Here is a 14,697-nt window from a genome sequence, read left to right on the forward strand (position 1 = left end):
CCTGTTCCAAGTCTGTTCCTGCTACAGTTCCAGTCCAAGTTCCTGTTCCTGAAATGCCATCACTTGAGCTACCAGAATGGCCACCACAATCTGAGTTGCCAAAGCTGCTGCCACCACCAGAGCTGTTGCTGCAAGAGCTGCCAGATCCTCAGTCGCCGCCAGTGTTGCCGAATAGATAGATATCTGCAATATCCTCCAGGGACAGAGCGGCCAGGCACACGACGTGCCACTTCTCCCACCCGTCCATCATGTATCTAGCTGCGAACGTGCCCGCAGGACAGTTGGGTTCCCCAAACCCAAACTTCTCATTGAGAAGATGGTGTCAATTGCATTTAGAAACCAGTTGATCAAATCCATAATTCCTTATTGTTTGGAGAGCAGGGCAAGGAAAGCCTCGGAGAAAGAATAAGACGAGTCAAGAGGAGCCAGCCAGGAGAGATGTAAGAGGGAGAAGAAAAAAAGTGCGACCACCTTCGCCAAAAGCCAAAGAGAGAGTTTTAATACTATAATAAAATATAGTAACTATTATAATAATTCATTTAAATTAACCATTTTATTTGATTTGTGTCAAGTTTGTGATTGTTACAGTGGCGTGAAAAAGTGTTTGCCCCCTTACTGGATTCTTTTTTTTTTTCATGTTTGTCACATTTTGATAATTCACATCATCAAACTAATTTAAATATTAGTCAAAGATAGCACACATAAACACATCGTGCAGTTTTAAAATTATGGTTTTACTTATTAAGCGAAAACAAAAATCAAAATTACACAGCCCTGTGTGAAAAAGTGTTTGCTCCCCGGTTAAAACATAACTCTGGTTTATAACACCTGAGTTCATTTTTACTAGCCACTCCCAGGGCCTGATTACTGCCACACCTGTTCACAATCAAGAAATGACTTGAATAAGACCTGCCTGACAAAGTGAAGTAGACCAAAAAAGCTACACATTATGCCGAGATCAAAATTTTTTTTGGTTGAATTTTTTTTATTATTATTTCAGTGCATAATTTTGTAAATAAAAATAAAAAATCTGGGCATGTCATGTGTGGAGATAGACAACGAAGATAGGATGTGAGCAATTTAATAGGAAGATTATTTGTGCAAGCATTTAAGTGGTCAAAAACAGGGAAAACTAACATAACAGGACATTCAAAATCATAGTCAAAACAGGCACAATGTCAAAAACAAGGCGGTAATCAAAAATCACAAAGTATCAAAACAATGATCAGGAACAAAGCAAAAAAAACTTTGACTATAACAAGACAAACACAAGTGACGAGAAACAAAGACTCTAAGCAAAGTATTAAGCTGTGTGTAAGTGATCAGTGGTGAATAATGGCCGGTGTGTGTGAAATGGCATGCTGGGATTTGTAGTTCGTAAATGACGTGTAGTTCACCAGCAATCTGCCAGGAATAGATCAATGGTGATCGTGACGGATTTCTGCCGAAGGATTTTGTGTGTATAAGAGCTGAAATCTAAAAAAAACTATCATTTTGTTAAATCAAGGTTTAAAATGCAAATTCAATCAATAAGAAACATTTTTCAGCAATCAAAGCTACAGTGGGTCTCTCCTATAACATTCACTAAAAGTGAAGCTAAACAGTTTTTTACAGATGGAATGATGATTCTGTGTGGGCCCACCCATACAATTATAATTGTACGACATCAATTAAAGCTAAATTCCAAAAGAAAACTAGCTTAATATTTTAGTTTTTAAACTTCATTTTTTCTTTGCCTTTTATTTATTGTACTAATAATAATAGTAATAATAATAATGTTATGTATTTGTCACAATCACCAGCAATCTAGTAGAACTAAAAATCTGTCATGGAAGTAGACTTCAAATCCCATCATGCACCTTACACACACACCAGTTCCTGTTCTCTCCTTGATTGCTCACTCACAGCTGGAAACAAATCATAGATTGATTACATGGACTATATATTCACCTCTCACACACACATTGCTGAGTCTTGTTGTATGTTTACCAGTAACATTGCGAAGCATTTTCTTTGTTTAGTCTTACCGTGCCTTCTTTGTTTATCTTGTTTGACACCTGCACCGACCTCGACTACTCTACTGGATTACCTAATGGTGGGCAAAGCGAGGCTTCATAAAACACTGAAACAGTCAAAACAAATGTGTGGAAGCTTCGAAATGTTTTGAAACCTGTATCTACAGTGACACATAGTGGTCATTTTTAAGTATTTCTCTGGAACAGCTTCAGCAAAGAAACAGTTGAGCAAATTGAGGTATTAAACCTCATGTTGTAGAGTAGAGGCTTCAAGTGACTTAGTAAAGCTTTGAGAGTTCCTGACTAGCAAGCGGAGATAACGGATGGGTTCGAATCCAGGGTGATGCAGCTATAAATATTAGTTTTTAAATGCTGTGTTCCTGTAACGTGTTTTGTTTTAACATTGGTCTGACATCTGAATGAAAACTTTGTGAATAAATACATTTTGGTAATAAAAAAGTAACATTATTAAAATACGTCAAGTCATAATTTCTGAGTACTTGCAAGTCAAGATTCGAACTAAGTCAAACGTTAAAGTAAGACAAACGCAGATTCGTTAGATCTCGAAATGCTTCTGAAATGGCTGACGCTTTGAAACGCTTCAGTCACATGACCCGGGGTGACGACCTGGGTGTTTTGAATCATGCTTATGCTTCAGGATCTCGACACTGTGTTGAAACGTCACATTCACATCAGCCATCCCAAGAATTACCTTCACGATACCGTTTGCTCCTGTTTTGATCATTACCTGCCTGACTAAGTTGTAAACAAACCGCAATTGGACCCTCACCTCCGTTGTCAGCGTCCATCAGTTACAGTAATCAGCACCGCTAAACAAGTGGACACTATGTTTTTTATACTGACGTATTAGTGTGTTATTTTTTTTGCTCATACCTGTGCACCAAGCCCACGGTGCATCATGTTGACTTCGCTCTGGTTGATATTTCGCAGGAAGCAGGAGACTGGAATTACATTCAGCATCTTACAAGCCTCTCTGTAGCGAGACTGGCCTGTGTGGTCATATGCTTGCTTTTTATCTATAACACAGAGAAAAAACATGTCTATAAAGTGCATACTTTAATATCAATTAAGTAAATATCTAAATTGCAGCTGCAATGACGATGCAAGGTAATAACTTGCATGCAAGGCTGGAAATCCCAGCAATACTTTATTTTTTTTTTGCAATGTGTACTGAATAGCTCTAGGAAAAAAATGAATCATTCAAGAGTAAGTGGGATGATATTGTTTGGGAGTTCATCTGCATAAAGAAATATTTTAAACAGTCATAAAAAAGTTGAAGTTGAAAACAAAACATTTATTTACTTATGCATGAGAGGAAAACACTATTTTAGTATCCTTTTCTTATGTTTATTTTATTCCATTTTTAGATCCTTTGTAACTACTTGTAAAATTTACCTGCAGTCTCTTACACCATATTAATATTATAACATCCAAATTACAACATACATTTAAAAGCAAAAATTGTTAGCCCTTATGAATTTTTAATTTACAACATATCACAAAATATTATATGCAATATACTGCACATATCGCAGATATGTGTGATACATTAATTTTATGCATTGGTTGTTTATATAATTTTGAGCAATTAGAAGAGGCCTTACTAATAGTCCATAAATAAATAAATACTAATCAACAAAGTAGAGACTACAAAGGTAAATCACAACAGCCTATTAGAATATCATTCATTGTGTTTTAAAGACTGAGGGCCCTATCATACACCCGGCGAAATAAGTCGCAAGATGTGTAGGGTGTGATTTGTTGCTATTTTCAGACGAGCGCAACAGTAATTTTCACATTTTGCGCCACGTTGTTTAAATAGTAAATATATTTGCGCCATTTTGTGGACTCATGGTTAGTCCGGTCTATAAAGGAGGTGTAAAGGTGCATAGTTGCCGTGTTGCTATTTTGAGAAATTAAAATAGATCGCGCCATTGATTAACTAAAAGCTGCTCTAAAGTACAGCACATACCGCGTTAGTTATGCACCTATGTGGGTTCAAACGCTTATAAATTGCTTAATACACACAGGATGTACAGCAACACACAAAGATCTGTTTATTCATGACAATTTGCATTTGTATAATGGTATTATTATTAGCAGTATTAGTTATGATATGCATATTTATATTTGGTTTAATAAAAACAAGTTTAGATTTGTCCACCTGTCGGGTTTTAGAGACGTATGCATCCCCATATGGGGCATAAGAATAGGACATGGGTTTGAATATAACTCAGTTTTTTGACCACACTTTGTTATTATTGTTCATTTATTCTTTGCTGGAAATTAGAACTGAATTTAGAAATAGTTTGGAAACAAATATTTGCGCTTAACAAACAGAATTTAATATGTAGGCTAATGGATGTCTTCAGTGGAGTGAGTTTCTATAGTTTCCTTACTCCACGAAAATAAAGAAGTAAAGTAAAGAGAAAGTAAAGAGGTCGAATGGAGGAGGCTCATTCGTCATCCTCACGCAGACAGTCTGTTTAACTGTTTTCTCGCTAGTGAAGCGTTCAGCTTGTCCACTTACAAAGTATGCCATGTAAATAGCAAATGCACCATGACGTGACGCAACTGGCTCTTAAGGGAATGGCAGATGAAACTCTAATTGGTTTAATGCATGTTATGCTCAAAACACACCCATAACTCATTAAGAGAATAAGTACAACCCTGTTAGACCATGCGCTAGGGTGCAGACCATATTTTTCTGTCCTTAAAATAGCAAAAGTTGAAACACTCCCTTAATGCTTTTATGCTATGCGTTTTAGACATTGCGCATAGATCGTTAAAATAGAGCCCATTGTTTGGCTAATTAACAGAACCCCTTTTGTCCAATAACCTTCCTAATTACATTTACTTGCCTATTTAACAATTAAAATAGCTTTAAAATAATAGCATGCAATATACGTATCTTAGGCATGTGTGATAAATTACATTTATTTTATACATTGGTTGTTTATTTGAACAATCAGATGGGGTCTTACTATTTTTATTCCCACCTCCCTTGCAGTTCCTGTTCTGCTATTGGCTGGAATGGCCAAAAGGTAAAGCAAAAGCTGAAAATAAAAATACTTAATGGAAAGAGACATGATTTCCATTCCATCCATTTACCTGCATTTCGTTGCCTTGTACTTGTACATGTGTGATGACAATAAATTGAATCTAATCTAATCTAATTTAATGATGAGAGAAGAAGAACAGTCAAATCAGAGACCGAATATCTGCTGAGTTTTTCACTCACTCGCCTTTTTTTTTTACTCGAAATTAGAATGAATTAGACCTGAAAACACTGTTTACCTGTTTGTTTTAAAGGGGACTTATTCTGTTATTAGTGGAAATCATGAGAGTTTTCTGGAAGATATAACAAAACTCGAGGGTGGCAGGAGATGGGATAGAAATACAAGAGACTCCTGGGAAAAACGAAAGTATTGGCATGTGTGTTTTTGAATCTGCCACTATGCTGACACATAGGGATTTGTAGCTCCGGCCTCTTTTGAAAAATGAGAGCACAATCTCATTTGAATTTAAAGTGACAGTCACCAAAACACCACAATTAAAATCAAAGCCTAAAAGAGGCAGCTTCAAAGAGCTGTAAAACATTATCTGTGGGGTATTTTGAGCTGAAACCTCACATACACACTCTAGGGGCATCAGAGACATATTTTACATCTTGTGAAAAGGGAAATAATAGGTCCCTTTTAATATCATTAAATAAATAAATAATTTAAAAACATTGTTAATGAAAAAATAGCAGAGAGATGTTATATCGTAATAAAAATAGTTATCGTAATACTCAACAAAAACATTGCAGGTTGCATATATTTTCAGTATCGTGCAGCCCTATAGTTTAAAACTAGCAAAACACAGCAACGCTTTCCTTAACCTAAGCACAGTTAATGCAGTCAATAACCAGTGTTGCGTATGCAGCTCAATGGACATGAACTGGTGTGACTTTGTAAACCGAATACGACAACAGTTTCTCATTGTTTCTCATTGAGATGCGCAATTATCATGAACGGGGAAAATTCCCCAGCCATTCATTAAGCTATGCGGAGGCACACAGCAGTCATCTAGCTAGCAGATGGCTATCTCTAATAAGCTGAACAAACAGTCATCAGAGAGATAGTGAGAGATGACGGAGCCCTGATTTATGTATATGCAGAGGAGTGTGTAGGTGTTTCGCTATCTGCAGAACAAGCAGGTGAAAATGAAAAAAAGAGAGAGAGAGAGAGAGAGATTATCTGCATGAGTGTTAGTATATAAGTCTTTTTTCTTATTTGTGTATGCATTTATCAAATTTCTAATTGTGTGTGGTTTGATTCGAATTCTTTTATATTTTCCCCACAATTATATACTATTAATTATTTAAAATAAAAGAGAGAAGTCATTCCTTCATTTTCCTTCGGGTTAGTCCCTTATTAATCTGGGGTCACCACAGTGGAATGAACCGCCAACTATTCCAGATTATGTTTTACGCAGCAGATGCCCTTCCAGCTGCAACCCAGTACTGGGAAACACCCGCACACACATTCACACACTATGGCCAATTTAGTTCAACCAATTCACCTATAGTGCATGTCTTTGGACTGTGGGGGAAACCAGAGCACCCGGAGGAAACCCACACGGGGCCCAGCCGAGACTTAAATCAGCGACCTTCCTGCCGTGAGACCACAGTGCTAACCACTGAGCCACAGTGCCACCCATTGCATTGTTTAGGAAATCCGCAATGCTTTGGCGATACCTGATAAGTCTTGCTAATAAAACTCTTTTGAACTGAATTGAGATACTCTTGTGTTTTCACAAGACCCTTAAACACATCCTAAAAATAATAAGCATTACTTAAGAACTGTCATGGTCACCAGCGATCTAGCCTGTACACATCTGCCACTATATGAAATTCAACTCCCAGAAGTCTTTGCACTCACACACCAGTTCCTGATTCCCCCTGATTTCACACACGCAACTAGAAGTTCATGATGGACTGATAACTAGTACTATAAAGACACCTGGTGCAACACAGTGGTTAGCACAGTGGTTAGCACTGTCGGCTCACAGCAAGAAGGTCGCTAGTTTAAGTTACCGGCTGAGCCAGTTGGTGTTTCTGTGTGGAGTTTGCATGTTCTCTTCGTGTTCGAGTGGGTTTCCTCCGGGTGCTCCGGTTTCCCCCACAGTCCAAAGACATGCACTATAAGTGCATGTCTTTGCTAAATTCTCTTTAGTGTATGAGTGTGTGTGTGTGTGTGTGAGAGAATGAGTGTGTATGGGTGTTTCCCAACACCGAGTTGCAGCTGAAAGGGCATCCGCTGCGTAAAACATATGCTGGAATAGTTGACCTTTGCTTTGTTTTTCTGTCTACGTTTTTTGCAGCCAGTCCTGACCATGCGTCTGTCCCTGTTTTAACCTTTGCCTGCCTGATGATTCTTAATAAACTGCATTTGGATCCTCAACTCCACTGTACCCCGACTTCTTACAAAACCACATCCAAAATCATAAATAAATATTTGTGATAAAAAAATTAACAAATTGTGATATGTTCATATTTGTCCGCATATTTCAAGCTTTGGCAATATTGTATAATTTAGAGTCAAGCCAAAAGATATTTACACTAACTGGCCACTTTATTAGGTACACCTTACTAGTACCGGGTTGGACCCTTTTTTGCCTTCAGAACTGCCTTTATCCTTCGAGCCGTAGATTCAACAAGGTACTGGAAATATTCCTCAGAGAATTTGGTCCATATTAACATGATAGCATCACGCTGGCTGCAGATTTGTCTGCTGCACATCCATGATGCGAATCTCCCGTTCCACCATTTCCCAAAGGTGCTCTATTGGATTGAGTTTTGGTGACTGTGGAGGCCATTTGAGTACAGTGAACTCATTGTCATGTTCAAGAAACCAGTCTGAGATGATTCACGCTTTATGACATGGCCCGTTATCCTGCTGGAAGTAGCCATCAGAAGATGGGTACACTGTGATCATACAGCGATGGACATGGTCAGCAACAATACTCAGGTAGTCTGTGACGTTGACACGATGCTCAATTGGTACTAATGGGCCCAAAGAGTGCCAAGAAAATATCCCCCACACCATTACACCACCACCAGCCTGAACCATTGATACAAGGCAGGATGGATCCATGCTTTCATGTTGTTGATGGCAAATTTTGACCCTACAATTCGAATGTTGCAGCAGAAATCGAGACTCATCAGACCAGGCAATGTTTCTCCAATCTTCTTTTGTTTAATTTTGGTGAGCCTGTGCGAGTTGTAGCCTCAGTTTCCTGTTCTTAGCTGACAGGAGTGGCACCCAGTGTGGTCTTCTGCTGCTGTAGCCTATGTGACTCAAGGTTGGACGTGTTGTGTGTTCAGAGAGGCTCTTCTGCATACCTCTGTTGTAACGAGTGGTTATTTGAGTTACTGTTGCCTTTCTGTCAGCTGGAACCAGTCTGGCCATTCTCCTCTGACCTCTGCCATCAACAAGGCATTTGCGCCCGAACTGCCGCTCACTGTATATTTTCTCTTTTTCGGACCATTCTCTGTAAACCCTAGAGATGGTTGTGCGTGAAAATCCCAGTAGATCAGCAGTTTCTGAAATACTCAGACCGGCCCATCTGGCACCAACAATTATGCCACGTTCAAAGTCACTTAAATCCCCTTTCTTCCCCATTCTGATGCTTGAACTGCAGCAGTTCGTCTTGACCATGTCTACATGCCTAAATGCATTGAGTTGCTGTCATGTGATTGGCTGAAGAGAAATTTGCATTAACAAGCAGCTGGACAAGTGTACCTAGTAAAGCGGTCAGTGTATACAGAATATGTGTGTGTGTGTGTGTGTCTGTAACATTTGTCATTCCAATATAGCAATTTTTGAATTTGAATTTACATTTGAGAGAGAGAGAGAGAGAGAGAGAGAGAGAGAGAGAGAGAGAGAGAGAGAGAGAGAGAGAGAGAGAGAGGATTGTCTGAAATTATAAGCATGACTCACGGCCGTTTGCCTGTTTTATTCCCTGTCGAGTGGCCCCATCATATTGTGTGGTCCTCAGCTCTTTGACACCCTCTATGAGAATGTGTATCACCCACTCGCACCGCCTCTCACATGCTTACTATTAAGAAAACTCACTGTGAAATGTGTCCAGCTCCAGGTCTGAGGCGAGATCCTCCTCATCTGCCTGCTGCTGCTCTCCTCCACCTTTATCTTCATCTTTATCTTCATCTTCAGTAGTCCGCTCTTCATCCTGATGGCCTGAGCTGATGCTGTATTGCAGACTGGAGGATCTGGAGACCCTCTGAGCGAGAGGATTCAACATTTAGATAACTGATGCATTGATACTGCAGAGAGCTTTGCATGGATAGTAACAGAGTTCTGTGAAATGTTTAAACTGTCACCCCTCGTAATCTTATGAGTGTGAATTTAGATATATATATATCCTTCCATGAAATATGATGAATATCCATCCATGAAATTTGATATATATCCATCCATCCATTTTTCTATGAAATACAATGAATATCCACCCATTCATCCATCATTTAACTATGAAATATGATGAATATCTGTATCTGTCCATCCATAAAAAATGTTAAATATCCATCCATCCATCTATCATTTAACTATGAAATATGATGAATATCTATATCTAACTATCCATGAAAAATGTTAAATATCCATCCATCCATCTTTCAATGAAATATATTTCATTGATTGATGGATGGATGGACATTTAACATATTTTATGGATGTACAGTTATAGACATCATCTTTCATTGTCGAATGATGGATGGATGGGTGGATGTTCATTGTTTTTCATAGAAAATGTATGGATGGAAATTTAGCAAACTTCATTGGATGGATGGATGGATGGATGCATGGATATTCATCATATCTCATTGAGAGATAGATGGACGGATGGATATTTAACATATTTTATGGATGGACAGATAATCATATTTCATATTTCAATGATGGATGGATGGGTGGATATTCATCATATTTCATAGAAATATGGATGGATATTTATCAAATTTCATTGATGGAGAGATGATTGGATGGCTGGATGGATATTCATCATATTTCATTGAAAGATGGATGGATGGATATTCATCATATTTCATGGATGGTTAGACATAGATATTCATCATATTTCATAGTTGAATGATGTAAGAATGGGTGGATATCCATCGTATTTCATAGAAAAATGGATGGAATGATATTTATCAAATTTCATTGCTGGATACATGAATGGATGGATATTTATTGAATTTCATTGAAAGATGGATGGATAATTGGATGGATGGACATTTAACTCCAAGTTTACTCCCATCATATCTACAGAGTTAAATTTGTAAAACGCCTGTTCATAACTATGGCCTTCGGTCACAGGATATTATTTACTGTCTGTTCCTAAAGTGTGGACTGAGATGGGAAAAAAAGGCTTTTAAATACGCAGCACCTTTTGCATAGAATAATCTACATACAAAGTTGCAGTTTAAAGAGTTGATTTCACTAAATGCTTTGAAAAAGAGGATAAATGATTTAGAAATTTAGAATGATTCATGTTAACTGTCAATTTTTGTTGTTGTTTGTTAGACCCATGTGACATGTGTACCGCCCAATCTTGGCCAGGACGCTCTTGTAATAAAAGATTTTTAATCTCAATGTGTCTTTCCTGGTAAAATAATAATAATAATAATAATAATAATAATAATAATAATAATAATAATAATAATAATAATAATAATAACAACAACAACAACAACATCTTATGATTAGACAGTTATAGACATCATATTTCATAGCTGAATGATGATGGATGGATGGCTGGATAATCATTGTATTTCATAGAGAATGGAGAGATGGATATTTATTAAATTCATTGATGGATGGATGGACATTTATAGACATCATATTTCATAGCTGAATGATGATGGATGGATGGGTGGATATTCATTGTATTTTATAGAAAATGGATGGATATCATCATGATAAATATATATATATCTATCCATTTATGAAATATGACGAATATCTATATCTATATCCATGAAATATGAATATCCATCTATCCATCTTTCAATGAAATATGATGAATATCCATTCAGCCATCCAGTCGTCTATCCATCAATGAAACTTAATTAATATCTATCAATCCATATTTCTATGAAATATGATGAAAACCCCCCGTCCATCCATCCATCATTCAGCTATGAAATATGATGAATATCTATAACTATATATATAACTATATATATATATAACCATCCATAAAATATGTTTAATATCCAGCCATCCATCCATCTTTCAATGAAATATGTTAAATATCCATCCATTGATGAAATTTGTTAAATATCCATACATTCATGCATCCGTCCATCTTTCGATGAAATATGATGAATTTCCATCCATCAATGAAATTTGAGAAATATTCATTCATCTTTCTATGAAATATGATCAATAGCCATTCATTTTTCTATGAAATATTCAATGAATATCCACCCATCCATCCATCCATCCATTCATCATTCAGCTATAAAATAAGATGAAAATCTACAGCTATCCATCCATAAAATATGTATAATATGCACCCATCCATCTTTCAATGAAATATGATGAATATCAATCCCTCCATCCAATTATCCATCCATCTTTCAATGAAAAATGATGAATAAACATCCATCCATCCATCAATGAAATTTGAAAATATCATTCCATCCATTTATCTTAGGAAATATTATAAAAACCCATCCATTTTCCTATGAAAAACAATTTATCCACCCATCATCCATCTTTCAATGAAATGTGATGAATATCCATCCATCCATCCATCCATCCATCCATCCACAAAATATAATGAATATCCATCTATCAACATCATCTATTTAACTATCTATCTATTTATCTTGTTTTGTATTGTGTGTAAAGTGGTCTAATATTCCAGCATGAAGGCAGATGGTTTGTACTGTACTGTACTGTATGTGCCCACTGGTGCTGAGATGAGCAGGCGTTTACAATTTATCCTCTATGGGAGCTGAACGACAGACTCATGCGGGGGATTGCAGGATTGACAGCGGAGTAAGAGCACCAAAAATTGGAGAAAACTTTGTACAGTGAAGTGTAAGAAACTAATTTCAATCATTTGTTAAAAGCAAGCTGTTGGATTTGGTTAATCATTTTTACTAATTTAAATGGATTAAACATAAAACAATTAAGCTGTTCCAAAATACTTAAGAATTGTGTTGTTTCAACTCTTTTTAAATACGTAGATTGAACAAGCAGCAGAAGTCATTTAGTGGAGGTTCTAAATAAAAATTTCAGAGAAAGTTTATATAAAACAAAAAAACTACTTGCCATGAATAGATCAGTCAGATCTTTAGGATCATATAAACTAGAAATTCTAAGAGTTCAGTCAAAGCAGGGTGAATCGGCTTTCAGCTACTACGCCCCTCGCTGCTGGAATCAGCTTCCAGAAATGATCAGATGTGCTCCAACATTAGGCACATTCAAATCAAGACTGAAAACACATCTGTTTAGCTGTCCCTTTACTGAATGAGCACTGTGCTACATCCGACAGATCACATTATTAATTCTTTCTTTTCTTTTTCATTCTTATAAAACCTGTTTTAACACATTTTAATCTGTTTTTAATCATTTTTATTTTTAAATTCTTGTTTATGTAAAGCACTTTGAATTACCATTGTGTATAAAATGTGCTATATAAATAAACTTGGCTTGCCTAATTAGATTTGTTTAATTTAATTATTGAATACATTTCTTTTTCTTATTCTTCTTTTAGCATGTTAATTTGTTTCTGTCTTAAGTTGGTTTGTTGCTTAAAAAGGAGAAAAAAAAGAGGAAATACCTTCGTTACTGAATACCTGCACTGTAATGTACCTTGTTTGATCAAAAACCCAATAAAATAAAATAAAACTTGAATAGAAGCACAAAGCATTTATTTAGGGTTTCAAGTCAAATTTAAAACATTTTAAGACATTTTTAAGGTCATTATGAATGAAACTTTAGACTCATACAGCACTAAACACTAAGGATTTTTTCAAATGGCCCAGATGGAAATGATTTTTATTTGCCCAATTAAAAAAAAAAATAGAATTTAATACATTTAATAATACAATAATAATTTCATAAAAAAAAAAATAAATAAATAAATAAATAAATAAATATATATATATAATATATAAATAATATATATATATATAGCTCTACTTGCATCCATACACTTTATTTTCCAACAGAAACTTTCTTTAAAGGGCAGATGAAAATCTGAATAAAAATCATCTTTTGTAGGCAGAACAGTGTGTAGGTATAGTGTGTCCACAGTCATTTTGGAGCGAAACACAATAAGCCTCTTTTTTTGATTTCCTGATATTAAAATAGGATCCAAATCCCTCCCATTTTGAGGCCGACCGCAACGTGACGTAAGACATAAGGTTTTCCTGTCCACCAAATTGACTGACAGGCAAATAATAAAATGTCTCTGTAGTAACGCGTATAATCATATCAACAAGACAGGACATGAGAAAAGCAACTGATATTAAAGATCTGTTCAGCTCTATGTGATCATCAATCATCATCAAATGTGAATCAAGAATGAGTTTTACAAGTTTAAAACATTTTTAAAACAGTGCATGTTAATGAATTACAGTGATTTTACCGTCTTCATTACCACAGCCGCATGTCAGTACAATTATAAAAGAAGACGTTTCAATCCCAGTTTGTGGACGTTAAATCAGGTTTATTTTGTACAATAACATGACAGATATCCATACAGCAGTGGATATTAACCTGTATCCTGTCACATTTGCTGTGCAAAACAGTGCAACGTTAAACGCGCACGCTGTGTGTGTGTTTCTGTGTATGCATGCGTGCGAACCTTGTAACAACATTGTGTGTGACTCATCGTTACATCTCCACAACAAATACATCAAATGATCATTGGTAAATTTCTTACTGTAGTATTTCTCACAAATGTTACATTAGATGTGCTTCCTTCATGTCTGTCACTGTACTGTTTATCTGATGCAGCCGAGGGTGGAGATTGAGGCACACTCTGACAGGCACATGGGAATGGTGGGTGGGGAAAACTAGCTTTGAAGGCATAGGCCACAAAAATAACTACAGGATGCTCAGAGATGAAAATGACCAACTTCTGAAAAGTAAAATAAATAATCTGATGGGTGTTTTGAGATGAAACATTACAGACCCATTCTGGAGATACAAAAGACTTACATCTTGAAGAAAGGGGTAAAATAGGTGCCCTTTTACAATAAAATAAAAAAATGGACAAATGATTTATGGCTCGTTTCCACTGACTGGTACGGTACGGTACGGTTTGGTACGGGTCACCTTTATCAGGCTTGCGTTTCCACTAACAAGCATACCCTTTTGGTGTTCGTGGTTTATGACAAAGTTTCAGTCGACGTCATTTTCACTCGAGGAAATGTCTACAATAAAGCTGTATGGGTCACTCACATATCATATGAAAAGCACTTCTCACAACACAGATGCTTTGCACACATAAATACTTGTGGATAAATGTACCGTACCACTCAGTGGAAACAGGCCTTTAAAAGTTTTAAAAACTTTAATAAACTTAATCTATGCACAACAATCTGTCCAGGTCGGTCTCTTCAGCAGTAAATACATGA

At 36.4% G+C, this 14,697-nt stretch overlaps 1 protein-coding gene across 1 annotated transcript in view; it reads right to left on the bottom strand.

Moving 5' to 3' along the window:
• lrrc74b (leucine rich repeat containing 74B) overlaps positions 1 to 14,697 on the bottom strand; it is a 33,302-nt gene that overhangs the window by 18,094 nt on the left and 511 nt on the right. The window contains exons 2-3 of the mRNA XM_056456849.1: positions 9,158 to 9,323; positions 2,910 to 3,052 (exon numbers count right to left, since the gene is read on the bottom strand). Of these exons, the coding sequence (XP_056312824.1) occupies positions 2,910 to 3,052; positions 9,158 to 9,323 (309 nt within the window). The remainder of the gene's footprint in view (positions 1 to 2,909; positions 3,053 to 9,157; positions 9,324 to 14,697) is intronic.

Source organism: Danio aesculapii, chromosome 5 (genome assembly GCF_903798145.1).
Source record: "Danio aesculapii chromosome 5, fDanAes4.1, whole genome shotgun sequence".
Lineage (NCBI taxonomy): Eukaryota > Metazoa > Chordata > Actinopteri > Cypriniformes > Danionidae > Danio > Danio aesculapii.